The sequence below is a fragment of the Pygoscelis adeliae genome, unplaced genomic scaffold (genome assembly GCF_000699105.1).
Source record: "Pygoscelis adeliae isolate BGI_AS28 unplaced genomic scaffold, ASM69910v1 Scaffold637, whole genome shotgun sequence".
NCBI classification, from domain to species: domain Eukaryota; kingdom Metazoa; phylum Chordata; class Aves; order Sphenisciformes; family Spheniscidae; genus Pygoscelis; species Pygoscelis adeliae.
The window spans coordinates 280496-293988 of record NW_008825168.1 but is presented as its reverse complement, the minus strand read 5'-3'; the positions used below and the strand labels follow the sequence as shown (position 1 = coordinate 293988).

At 51.0% G+C, this 13493-nt stretch overlaps 1 protein-coding gene across 1 annotated transcript in view; it reads left to right on the top strand.

The window, feature by feature from the left end:
- MXRA7 (matrix-remodelling associated 7) overlaps positions 1-13493 on the top strand; it is a 40131-nt gene that overhangs the window by 24200 nt on the left and 2438 nt on the right. Inside the window, exon 4 of the mRNA XM_009328912.1 lies at positions 962-1061. Within this exon, the coding sequence (XP_009327187.1) occupies positions 962-1061 (100 nt within the window). The remainder of the gene's footprint in view (positions 1-961; positions 1062-13493) is intronic.

Here is a 13493-nt window from a genome sequence, read left to right as displayed (position 1 = left end):
CCCTTCGGATTGACCTCCATTCCTGTTGTTTTCTCCTGTCTGTAGGAAGATAAAGCAGGGGCGAGGTTTTTAAAAGCAAATAGTGCTCGAACAAAATCCGATTGGAAAAGGATCGGCTTTGGCTCAGAGTCCGTGAGCTTCAGTGCTCTAATTAGCACAGGGCTGAGGCTGGCGAGCCAGGCAGGAGAGCACCCAGGCCCGGAGAAGGAGACCTCAGTTTCCTCTTCAGGTCTGTCGGCTGGTGACAGAGGGACTTGGACCCAGCTGTGTTGGTGCTCCTGGGGCTGCCTTGGCCCAGCTCTGTTTGCAGCCCTGGGACTTGCAGTGTGACACCTCCTTTTTTCACAAGCTTTGTCAAGGGCTGCGGGAGAGTTGCTGGGCTGCGTGGCCTGAGACAGCTCTGCTCGTGGCACCATCTGTGAGCCCCAAGCATGGGAAAGGGCCCCTGAACAAGGAGAGGGAGAGAGGAGGAATGCAAGTCTGGAGAGGAGAAGCGGAAAATGCTGCGAGCTAATCAGGGCAGGATTAGCATGTCTTGATAAGCCAAGATGGGCCTGCAAGGCTTTGAATCCAAAGAGAGCAATAGCATATGGTTCCTGTGCTGTAGGATTTACTTGTATCTGCTTCCAAGCAGGGCTGCTCACTCACAGTAGTCTTCGCTGTTTCCAGTGCTAGCTGCAGCTGGGACTCCTGCTGTCCTCTGGCCAGCAACACCTTGGCTCTCCACCACAATCCACACAGCTTCCCCGACACTGCCCAGGCTTTCTGGAGCAGCTCAGACTGGAGCTGACTCTGGAAGTATCTTTTGGGGTGACCATAGCATTTAGGGTGCGTGTGTGGGAGCAGGGGTCAGCAAGAAGCTCAAGGGAACGAGCCCACTGCTGTTGATCATTGCTCTCTGGAGGTCTCTGGCTCACACAATCTCTTGCTCTTCTTTGTCTCTCCCTCTCCCACTCTCCAGCTGCAGATGAGACATTCTCTTTTAAATACAGTCCTGGAAAGCTGAGGGGAAACCAGTACAAGTCAATGATGACCAAAGAAGAACTTGAGGAAGAACAAAGGTAAGTGGAGTTGCCTTTTTCTTCTTGCCCAAGGCCACGTGGTTGGCATCCTCTTGAAGCAAGCTGGGTGTGTTCAGACCTCTCTCTCCCCAGACTACCTGGGTAGCCTTGGGCTCAACATCTCATTGCACCATGGGCCAGACCTCTCCCACCCAGGAAGACATGAGAACAAATAAAGTCACACTGATTTAGGAGATGAAGACACTGTGGCCCTATATACCCTTGGAGCTGTTCAAGCGCCTTCTCTGGATGCTTAGATCAAATTTCCCAGCTGATGCAAGCTGGTGTAGTTCCCCTGATCCCATTAGTACCACGTTGATTTACATCCGTTGAGGACCTGATCTCCAGTTACTTCCCCTCCCTTTACCCTGTGGATGGCCCCCAAACTAAGGACATGGGCATAGCTCAGAAATACCAGAGCAAAGTGAGTGAGTGTGGAGTTTTAGAGTTTGCTGTGATGGGGCTGAGACTGAGAATGCCTGTACCTAGGGCTGGCTCCTCAGCTGTAAGTGATGGTGGGGATTTGCCAGGTAATGGCCCTGGTAGAGAAGGAGAATTGTCCATCTCGCACTTTTTGCTTAAGTTTCCTCCTAGGCTTGAGCCCTGCCTGAAGAAAAGAAGAGCCTGTCCCATTAGTGAAAACAAACTTTCTAGCTTAAGATTTCCCAGCCTATACAAGGGAAATCAAACCCAACCTTGCACCTCGAGCTGCAAAGCCCTATCCAAAGCCAGTCTGTGCTGTCAGTGTGAAGTCTCTGCCCATGTTGGAGGGAGTCCTTCAGCCCACGGGCACCCAGAGCCCATGCTAAACCAGAGCCACCAAACCCTGCAGCCAAGGGCTTTGCCCTACAAGCAGGCTCTGTGGCAGGCTGCTCCCTAGCAGACGTGTGCAGCTTGTACCCCTTCCCTCTTGGGTGAGGTGCAGGGAACCGATTTCCCCAGTGGTGGCTCAAGGCAAGCCTGGGAGATGTTTTTCTCTCTGCTGCTGTCCCAAGAGCTGTGGGACCCAATTCTCTACCCACTGGTGTTCACCTCCTGGGATGATTTGGGGGAATTTGTCACCCCTTGCCTGGGATGCTGTGGTTTGGGTACCACCACAACTGGCATGGTATAAAGGCTTGACATGGACTAAGTGGAAACTTAAGCGCAGCAGGGAAGGCAAGGATGGAGGGATCGCACATTGCCCCTGGGTCAGGCATAATCCTGCTGACAAGCCTGGCCTCGAGGCCTCTGGGCAACATCTCCACATTGTTCGTGGCTGGGCTGGCCAGGCTTTCTCTCCATGGCATGAGCAGGGCACTGTGGTATGCAGCATAAATCCAGAGACCTGCCCAAGGGCTGGCACGGACATGTCCTCACTCTGGTGCTGTGGGAGACTCAGGTGGTGCACAGGGCTCCGTGCAGGCTGCCTTCATGGGCTGAGCCTGCAGCCCATAGCCGTTCTCTCCATGTCAAACCCGATTTTCCCATCAAGAGATGCCTTCCCTTTTTCCCCTGGCTTCTGGGCTCCCAGTTGTCCTCAAATCTTGGGCTTCACCTGCCTTGTAGCACTGCCAGGAGCAAAGAACTGCAAGGACTCTGTGCTCTGGGGTCAGCAACAGAAATGAGCTCCAGTTTCCTCTGGCAATGGGTTGATTCGGCATTGGTGGCATCAGGAAAAATGTTGTTTGCTTTCTTCCATTTGTTATATCTTTATCATGCCTGGAGCCCCCAACCTGTAAAATCCTAAGCAGGTCTGTTAGCATCATTGTATTTTTCACTTGGGGAGGGTGATGGTGGAATGAACTGTGTGAATGTGAGTGAAACCCACGGGGCTCAATGGGAATTGCTTTTCAGGATCCTGCTAAGCACCGATTGGAGAGGAAAAAAAAAAATCTACCTGCAGCAGGCAAATTCAAACCCTTTGCACCAGCAGCTCCATCCAAACCAGCTGAGGAAACACTGCTGAGGTTTTCATGGCCACAAGTCCTGTAGGCCTTTGGCTGGTTCATCTGTGGCAACAAATGCTCCTGCTGTCACCTGGGGGTCTGGGGACACGGAGAGGACATTGCCTACGGACAGCAGTGGGACGGGGGTTTTGTACTCAGGGCTGTAGAACAGGCTCTGGGGGCTGGTGGACCTTTCCTGGGCACGTGGGACCTCCCAGGCATCGTTGATCATGTCTGTCTGGAGCAGTCCCAGGGCAGGACAGTGCACCTAGGACTGACAGACAGTGCCTGGACATCGGGGTCCCTTGGAGGCTCTCAGCAGCCTTCTACTCTGAGGGCCTTTGGCAGATGTGTTTTTCCTACTGCTCCTTTATTTTCTCTTCTTCTATATTTGTGTTGTTTGTTTCCTTAAGGCAGCTTTGTGAATTTTTTTTGTCTCGCTTTGTTGCTGGCTTACTTCCCCCCTTCCAACTCTTCACTGTGGCATCAGCAGCTTTTCATTTCAGGCCTTGCAGGTGGTGTAAGGGGGCAGGGCTGCTGCCAGGTAAGCTCCCGGACAAGCTGAGCGCAGCGGCTCAGCCCAGTCCTGCATCCTTCTCCCTCGGCAGTTCCATCCCTCTCCCCGGCTCCACGCACACCGACCGTGTTGCTGATCTGCTGTGACCCAGGTTTGCCACCTTTATGTTGCAGGATTGAGCTGACCTCTGATCTCACATCTCTGTAGCAAGTACCTTAGGTCCTCGGCCACAAACATTCTTGCAAATCTTTTTGGTAAGGACACGCTGTTTCTTAGAAGTAGTGGTACCACTGATAACATCTGCTAATGTGGTGTTTTTGGGGTTTTTTTGCTTTTGGGTCTCATTTTCTGGGGGAGGGCTTGTTTCTGAGCTGCAGTTGACTGCCTGTCCCACCTCCCTCCCCACCTCCCTCCCCCTTCCCTCCTCATAACAGATTAATGAGTCTGCTCCCCTCTGCCTCCATCTCGCTTTCCGTGAGTGCTCCGGGGGGAATGGGGGCTCTCACGTTTGGATGCTCACCTCCTCCATCTTGGATGCCTGAAGTTGGACATCCCACCACCACGTCTTTTTCCTGATTTGGAAAATTAGGGCTGCTGAGTGAGTGGGTAGTTAGTCCTAAGGTGTGTTGCCAAAGCTGAGACAGGCTTAGTCTTTGCTTTTAGCCTTGTCAGCCCTCCAGTTTTCCCGTGGACCAACAGGTTCCCATATGAAGCAGCCTGTAAGCAACATCCCCCAAAAATGTAAGTGGGTCCCCCAGACGCCCTTGAGGCTACGTGTTGTGGTGATCACTAGTCCACAAGTCTTAATTTGGGGACCCCTGATTTTGGAGGTGCCATTGAAAGAATTACTTGCCTTTTCCAGGGAGAGCTATAGGACTTCAGGCAGGAGAGGACAGGCGTGCAGTAGATTGGGTTATTTAACCAAAAACCCACTTCTGCTCTAACCTGCATCACTCCAGAAGCTGCGGTTGTCTTGCCTAGTATTCACTTGAGTCTTGTGGCTTCAAACTGGTGCTAAATCTGAACTAAAAGGGGAAGGAATGTGACCTTTACTGAGTGATGCAACTTCCTGCTTCTGGTTACTTCAGTCTTAAAAATTAGAGGGACTTCTCAGTGAGGGAGGAGGACAGTAAATCTAGTTGGGAAATACATCTGCTCTGGTGGTGGCTGTGCTTGATCACACCTGGTGGGTCACCAGTACTTCTAGAAAAGAAGCACGTAGTGTTTGCTCCCCTGGGGGAGAAAAATAGTCTGGGCAGGAAGGGGAAGAGTGCAGGGGAAGGATGCAGCCCTTAGTCAAACCAGCACAGCGTATTTCCCAACTCCTCCTCTTCTGCACCTGAGGCTTTTGGCCATCTATTGCCAACTGTAGCTGCCATGGTGCAAAGCAGTAGTTCAGGCTGAGAAATACGACTTGTAGCGGTGCAGCTTGCCCCCGTTCAGACAGGGCTGAGTTGTGCAGGCATGAGAGACAGCCCACAAGGGCTGACTGTTAGGCGTTGCTGTCCTGGCAGAGGAGGAAGGAAGAGCAAGGGCTCCCCAGTGTTGCCTTCGGGACCTAGGTTGCATGGATGGATTGAAGTGGTCTCTGCCAGCTCCTTTTCAAACCTCCCTTGAGGTTGAAAGAGGTTAGTGGGAGTTTTTTGCAGTTAGAAAGGAGTATGATCAGGACTGTATTGATCATTGACAGCTGCAACAAGGCTCCACTCAAGGTAAAAGAGAAAACAATCACGAGAAACAACTCCCTTGGGTCTCTGCTTTCAGTTCTCTCTTTCCACGAGGCAGAGCAGGTCCCAGCCAAGTCTTGGTTGACCTCAGTGATGCCAAGGGGTTGAGCTGTCTCCGCTCTGTCCTTGCCACTCTTTGCTAGGTGTGTTGGCTGGAGAAAGAAAAGCAGATCCCATGTGACGGTCTGTGGAAAGGTCTGTCTTCTCTCTCCTCTCTTGGTTTTGGGGTTTAGGAAGAGGTGGGGGTGGAGAGCCAGAAGCTGCCCCATGGGACCTCAGCTGGGGCACCCTTGCAGACCCCTTGAGCGGGGTCTGAGTGAATGCCACCAAACTGCTCAGACACGCTCTGCTGTTTGCTGGTGCACTCATGGATGGAGCAGGTGATTCCCCAGACCACAGTCCAGCCTCTGTAAGACTGAGAAGGTAGGGATGGCTTCCCAGTTTCCTTGGCTAATGGGCTCAGTTCCCACAGCCAGGTGACCCATTCCAGGAGCAAATTCTCCTCCTGCCTTCCAATCCTCTCATCTCCTGGCCAGCCATGGATGGGTTGAGGAGGCACTGCTTGAATCCAGGCTAGACTTAACCCTAGGGCTCAACTGCAAGCTGGAATTCATGCAAGGGGAATTGGACGGCTGTAAGTCTCACACTCAGTCCTTTTCTTGGTGGTAATTTAGCACTGGAAATCTGTCTCCTCCCCAGCTGAGTTCAGAGTACCTCTTGGTTATGAGGCACTGAATAAAACTGGGCTTGGACCCTGGAGTTTCAGCAAGGCAGGGTGCCCCAGAGAGACCCTGGCTCTAGGGAATGACAGAAAGGAGAGACGTTTCCCTGCTCTGCCAGACATCCCAGATCAAAGCGGGGATGCAGCTGTGGCTTGAGGGGGAACCGTGCTGAAGTTCAGTTTTGAATGAGACAATGCTCATGATGACAGCTCTGGAGCACACGAGGGCAGGAAGCAGCTGCAGGGGTTTAATGACCATGTTTTTGACCTATTTTGAACATCTCCACTACTGGCCCTCCAAAAATAAGTGGGTGGACCGGGCTGGGGGAGATTGCATTTCAGGAGAGCTCTCCATCGGCATCTGTCCCTGTCCACCCCCTGCATTGCCATCACATAGCCCTGGCTCACTTGCTTGCTCCCCCCTCTGTATAGCATGGGATCTGGGCCTCTTTCTGCTCCCTTCTCTTCTGCTAACCTTCACCCCCAACCCAGCGGCTTTGCTGTCCTGTCCTGTCCAGCATGGTGCTTCTTTTGGATGAGGGAAGCTGGTAAGTTTGGGCTTTCTTTGGGTTTTTATTATTTGTTTGCTTTTCATCTTCTGCAGCACGATAGTCGTCCTGGGCTGAGGGAGGAGTAGCAGCAGCATGGGACCGCAAAGCCTAGGGCCATGGGACTCCAGGTCAGGCTGGCCACTGCTTCAATGCGCCCCCCAGCCACAGGGGTGGCACCGACCATGGGCAAGGCTGCTTTCAGCTGCAAAACACCCAGCGCATGAGGCACGTTTCCTTCCTGCCTACCTCTTGTAGGAAAGGGACACTGTGTGTTTGGGGGTCCCTGCTGAGCTCCTCCTGCTCCGATGCTCCTTCCGTAGGTGCCAGACTCCGCTTGTATGAGGAGGGAGTCTCCTGGTGGCCCAGTGCTGTTCCCTGCCTCCACCATATCCCCAGGGAAAATGTCCTCTGACCTACGAGATGTCAGTGGAGTTGAGTTCCGGCCCTATTTATAGAGCATCTGATTGAGTCATGAGTCCCCAGCAGCTTTAAAAACTGAGTAACTCAGGATGCCTCCCTCGGAAACCCAGGGGAAGGGGAGGCCAGGAAGCCCCTTCCCTGTATCCTTCTCTCCTGTCCTAGAGAGGAAACTTTTGCAAGCTCCCCCGGAGCCTTTGCAGGGTGTGAATCTCTGACCCTGCCCTGGGATAAGATTTCAGACCAGACAGTGACTCTGCTTTGAGCTCTTGTTTTTTTTTCTTTTGGCTCAGGTCCTGAATTGTCCCAGCTTGTGGCTGTTTCTCCATGTCTCCCTCACCCAGTGCTTACAACTTGTCTTCATCTGCTTCTGCTTAATCCTGTGTGGCATGGGCAGCTTGCTGTTCTCTATTTGCTAACTCTCTGGGAGCCTGGCTCTGCCTCTCCTGCAGCTCCCCTGTGGCCAGGGGAGACTGAGGGCTGCGGGGAATCGGGGTGTCACACCAGACTGGGTGCAAACTGGTAGACAGCGAGCTGGAGCACAAACACTGAGCGATGGAGGAAAGCACAGGTTGGCCCATCCATGGGTTTCCCCACTGCTGTGGCGTTGTCTGGGGGAGTCAGGAGTGTTGCAACGTGATTGTGGCCTCTTGGCTGAGCTGGCCAGGAGCTTGAGCCACCTTCCTGGCTGTGCTCTGGCCTTTTTGGCTGTTGCTGCTGTGGCTGGGAATCGTGGGAAGCTTCTGTCTCGAAACAGCGGTGGGCAAGGTCCGCTTGGGGTGTGACGCAGTCCCTGACCCCACTGACTCCTCACCGGCCCCTATCCTAAATGTGATGGGACTTGTGCTCCCTAGTCGCACAGGCTCTGGCAGCCTCAACTACTTTCCTGGTGTTCCTGAGGAGCAGTAGGTATTTCCTGAGGTCATGTGCACCTTTTACCTTTTCTGTCCCACTGGAGGAATTTCGGATTTGTGTTGATAGAAGCTCCCTTTGGTACCTCTCACTGTCCCACTCTTTTCTAAGCACTGACTGTCTCTCCATGTTCTGCATTTAAGTCCTCTCTCTCTCCATGTTTTACCTATTGGCTGAAGGAACTGGTCCACACTTTGGGGACCATCAGGAAAGCTTAGATTTAGTATGTCATTCCTCATATTCTTCCTGCAATACCCCAATCCTGGACAAGACTGGGTTATGGTCACTACCAGAAATGAGATGGGAGCTGCCCCAATGGTAGAGAAATGGGAAGCAGTGATGATGGGACCATCCCCAGCAGTGAGAGGGGAGGGAACTACGTGGGGAGAGCTTGACCACCCATTGCCAGGTCTGCCCAGCACCCAGGGCCTTTCTTCACTGCTCTCGGTCCTCAAGAGTCAATCCTAGCCTGTCTGGATTGAAAAGAGTTTGGAGCCAGATTGCTATCTGCCCTCCTTGCCAGGATTTCAGACCAGAGGACTGATGTTCCCGAGAAGCTGAGCACCTGCTCCCTCTGCCAGGGGAAGGAGCTGGGGATAGTCCGCACTTCAGAAAATCAGCTGGGTGAAATTATTCCTGAAAAGGGCACAAGCGATTGCCAGAGGTGGTTACAGCAAGATGCTCCTTGGAGTGGGTCAGGACATCTTTGGAAAGCTATAGTCTATGGATGGGCTACAGGATTTCCTGACCTCCTGCTGTGGATTTGCATGCATGAGGGATAAACACATGTGGGAATGCCACCAGCCCACCCCATTTGTCAGTGCTGGGATGCTGTCTGCTCTCAAAAGCAAGAAGCCTATGCCCTTGTGCTGATGTCATGGCTGAGCTGGAGCGAGGGGAATGCTTCTGAGGCCACCAGAAGGACATCCAGTTTTCATGCTTCAGGAGAAGCATAGTCTTTTGAGACCTTCAGTACCTGAGCCTCCCACATAAGCCAGGACCTGCCCTTGTCTGAGCTCCTCGTTCTCCAGTTGTTTCTTGCACAGAACCATGTCCAGCTGATAAATCATATGATTTACTGACTTGGCCTTCAGCTGGGGCCAGAGCAGAGATATTTGGATAATTTCTATCTGAAGAGAGGATATGGGCTTCCAGCAAAAGACAACTCTAACCTGGTTTGATTGATGTGCTGCTAAGGGAAAGTATGCCAACCAGGTTGATCTCATTGTCCAAGGCAAATGGAAAGGAGGGAAGAGCCAAAAATAAGCAGTGGCTCAAAGCTCTCCGCCTCCATCCCAGGCTAATTAAGGCTCTCAGGCTCCGTGGCAGCAATGTCAGAGCTGCTCAGCCTGGGGGGTTATATGGCCCTGATGTCCCCAGTGATGGACTGTCTCATGCTCTTTAGTCTAATCCCCCTTACAGCAAGAGCAGTAAGGGGTATCCCTGTTGTGCAGATGGGGAATTTATGGCTCTGACAGACATCCTCCATTAAGTTCATGCTTGGTTTAAGATCTTCTACACCAGCTGTCGTCCTGGCCTTGTCCTAGAGGTGAGTATCCCTGTGAGGGGCTGCAACTGAGCCCCATCCACCCTCCCTGACATCCTCTATCCCTCACCACTCCAACTGCGGCATGTTGGAGGGCACCTCTCCTTCTGGGCCCCCGTGGCAACGAGCTTATGCCTTCACGCGTGAAATCTGATTATGCTTGCGTGACTTGAGCAGGATGATCCGATCCTCAGCGCTGCGAATCTTGCAGAGCGATTATCCACTTCGGAGAATTTCCTTTCTTTGTCCTAATGGGCCGGCCACTGAGCCTCCGCAGCGTTGCTTGAGTAACCCTGGTCCCACGTGATGCTTCAGCCTGTATCTCCCATCCAGGATCCGGGTCGCCAGCTGCACTTGTGAGGCTGCTGGAGAAGGCAACCTTTTGCAGAGGATTGAGGAAGAGATGAGGCTGTAATTTGCCTTCATGCTGTGGCTGTCAGAAGCAGGGGACTTCCAAATGGGGTTCAGGTGTTATGGGCAGTGAACCCTATTGAATTCAGGAGGAATTAGGCTGGGTTGCATCTGTGCGTGTTCGTAAGTGCCCAGGTAATGTGTGTTGTAGCTTCCCTCTGCCTTAGTGCAGGTCTCTGTGTCCATGGGCAGCTGCCCAGCCTACTGTCAGGTGCTTCCCATTGTGGATGGTGGGCCATGAGAGATGCTGGGGCATTAAGGGCAGAGCGTCTGAAAGGTTCAAGCCGAGAACAAGGGACCACATTTTTTTTTAGCCCTGGCTCTGCTAACAACATGCTGCAAGACCTCAGGGAGTGCCTGGATGTCCCCACCCATAAAACACATCTAATTGTCTCACCCTCCTTCCCTGGGACATTGGGAGAGCTCCCCATAGAAAGGAAGCCCCGTGGCCTGCAGGGAGTCTGGGTTTTTTTGCCTTCTTCCCTTGAACAGACACATCCGTAGGAAGACTGAGAAAGATCGACCTGTTCAGGCACACTACCCTGTGAAACCAGTACTCGTTTCTGGCTCATCTGGCCGCAGGTGGGAGGAGGAATCTGGGCTGGACAAGGGTGCCAGCAGCCCAGGGAGGCTCTGCACAGGGCAGTGAGGCAGTAACCCCTGGAGCTAACGATGGCTTCCAATTAGTTGGGCTTCTCCAGCTCTCATCAGTAGGTCAGAAGGGTTGTAACAGACTTGGTTCCAGACGAGAGGATTTACACCTCTGATTGAGTTTCGACTATCCTGCTGCAGTTGATGAAGCAAAGTGCCTCCTCCTTAGAGGCATGAGGTTTGCAAACAGCAGCTTGTTCTGCCCTGAGGTGGGAAGTTGCCTTGCCTTCCCTCACACACACACTGAGTTTCCCCCCTGCTCGTTTATGTGAATAATAATGAACCAACCTGAGGGGTGAAATGACTGAAATGATTTCTCTTCTCTCCCTGTTTCTCTTTGCAGAAATGAAGACTATATGAAGTTGTCCCTAGCATCCTCCTAAAGGCATCCCTTGGCATCTTTAAAGGCTTGAGAGAAATACCAAAACCAACCAAACACACCCATAAGAGAAATCCATAAACCCTCAAAACTTGGGATCCCCTCTTGGTCTGAAGTTGAGTTCTTCAAAAACTCCTGTGGTGTCAAGTTTGAGGAGATCCTGTTGTGTGGCTCCATGGACTGGGGCTGGGCCCAAGCAGTGACTTGAGTTGTGTTTGGGGGACTGGGATGTCCTAGGAGATGAACCTTCCTCCCTCTCCCCCAAACAGATCCCAAATTGGACACTAAATACGCAGCGAGTCTGTTAGTTTTGTTCATTACCATGTATTAGGCCTGCCATGAAATCTGTGTTGTTCCTTTATTGAGGTGGGCAAACTGTAGCTCTTCTCCCAGACCAGCCTGGACCTTATACCAGACTATCAAGTTGTTTCTTCCGGGGGCCAAACTCCTCTTTATTGCTGCGGGGTGGGAACTTCCTATGATTTCAAATGTACAACGCTGCTTTATTCTGAGGGGTGGAGGGATGAAGTGGGGTCCAAGCGAGGGATGGCAGGTGGTAACTGGACTGACTCAAATCGTGCTTCTGTAGTTATTTTAGCAGAGAGCTGATTCTGTAGGTAGACAGAATGACTTGAGAAGTGACAAAGATTGATAGTTTAGCTGTTCTGCTTGTGGTGGAGGTTTAGGAGACCACACTTTGGCTGCTGTTGATATCTGGATTCTCACTTTTCCCTACTCCGGTTCCCAAGAGGAGAGACCCAAGGAGGTAGCTACGGCATCAGGGGTTCCCTCTGGCTCAGGATGAGATTGTAGGGGTCCTGGAAGAGACACCCTCCCCATTCCTCTGCCTGCTTGCTGTTCCAGTGCCCTCTTCTCTTGCTAGCCCAGTGGCTTGTCCACTGGAGCCAGAGCTCAGCATTGCTCCTCAGCTCTGTCATATATAGAAGATGAATTCGGCTGGGCGTGTAACCTGCTTCAGACATAGCAGGTTTCAAATCAAACCCAGCTGGTTTGCGAGAGTGAGAAGAGGGCCCGTGTCCTCTAACAATGTTGTAGAAACACTAGGCTGGGTGGGGATGTGTCCTTCGAAGTTTCTCTCTCACTGCAGGACAACTGCCTCTTGGCTAACGCTGCAAACATATCAGAAACCCAACAGGCTGCTTTTTTTGTTCCCCTTTTTAATTCCTATGCAGACAATACTTGAAACCTTGTACACAGTTGTCCTTTCCAGCGCCTGGGGTTGGCAAACTCTTCATAAAAGGGCTTATTTAAGGAACAGCAGGAGGCTTCAGCTTTAGAAGAGGCTGGGCTGCCCCTTTCCAGCCGACAACTGCAAGCGTATTCAGTGGTTTGTATATGAATTTAGGCACACCTGGACCCTCTGCTTCAACATCCAGCTGGTACAGCCGCTGTCTCCCCTCGGTGCTGGCTGGCTGACTCTGTGTCCCAAGCACCCAACTATGCAAAGAATGCCTTATATACATTGTGTTTAAGTTACATGGCAATATGTACATCGAGCAAAGTCTATAGTTGAGTCCAGATTTTTGCTAGTGGCAGCGAGTCAAACTATTTCTTCAACTCAAATGGCTGGCTGGGTATTTTTTACTTTTGTTTATGTTTGTTTGTTTTGTATCTGATGGTGGCTCTTATACAAAGGACTGTAATTCTAGTGGCTTGAATCTGTAAAAATTGCCTTTGTTTGGTCCAATAAACCTTTGAATAGTTTATTTGGTTTGTGCTTGTTCTCCCTGCCTCCAGCAGCTTGCAACTTCTTCCTCAAGAGATTTGTGTTGAAACTCTGGGTTTTGGGTTAGAGGTACATTCTGCCCTCCTATGCCTTTTACCCCATAAATGATTCCATTGGCTTCCTTAACAATAGAGTCAGACCAGTGGCAAAAGTCAGGGATTTTACCTTATTTTTGCTGGAGCAACGCAGTGTTGCAGCAGGATCCTGGTCTTGTTTGGCTGCGGAGCAATTAGCAATGTTCCCAAATGCAGAGCTCTGCCCAGGAGTTCAGCTGCTGTGAACATGGATGCCTAGCAGTTCCTGAAACGCAGATCTCCTTTAACATACCTATAGCTCACTGCCCCAAACCTCCAGTTAATCATAAAATTCTTGGACTGAAATGTCTGAAAAAAGCCTAAGGGAGTTAAGTATGCAAATTCAATTGCCTATCAAGAAGAATTAGGCTGCTTTGAAAATCCTTAATTAATCTATTTTGTCAGCAATAAGTAAAATTCTGTTTGACCTCCTAGATCCAAGTAGTTTTGAGGACAGCACTTATGGGAAGAAAGAATGATTTTACTCGTGAATGGGGTAGGTTTGATCTGAAATCATCAAAAAAAAATACAATCTGGAGCAGTACAAAGTTATTTTACAAGGTCGCCCATGATAGGAGAAGCTCCTTTTTGAAATCAGTTTCATGTTTTTTGATGCCTTACTCTTCCTTCCCAGGCTCTTTTCTCTCTTAATCTTTGTTTTGCTCTCTCTTTGTTGTAGATTATGTAGCACAGAGAAGTAACAGCAGTAACAGCTCTTTTTTATTTCTGTTTTTCAAATGCACAGTCATGATATTTAAAGTTGAGGGGAGAGCCAAAATGCATTGATGTTGCACTTTAAAAAATAGAGTGAATATTGTCTGTGATCTTGATTTTGGAGGTTTGGAGACAAG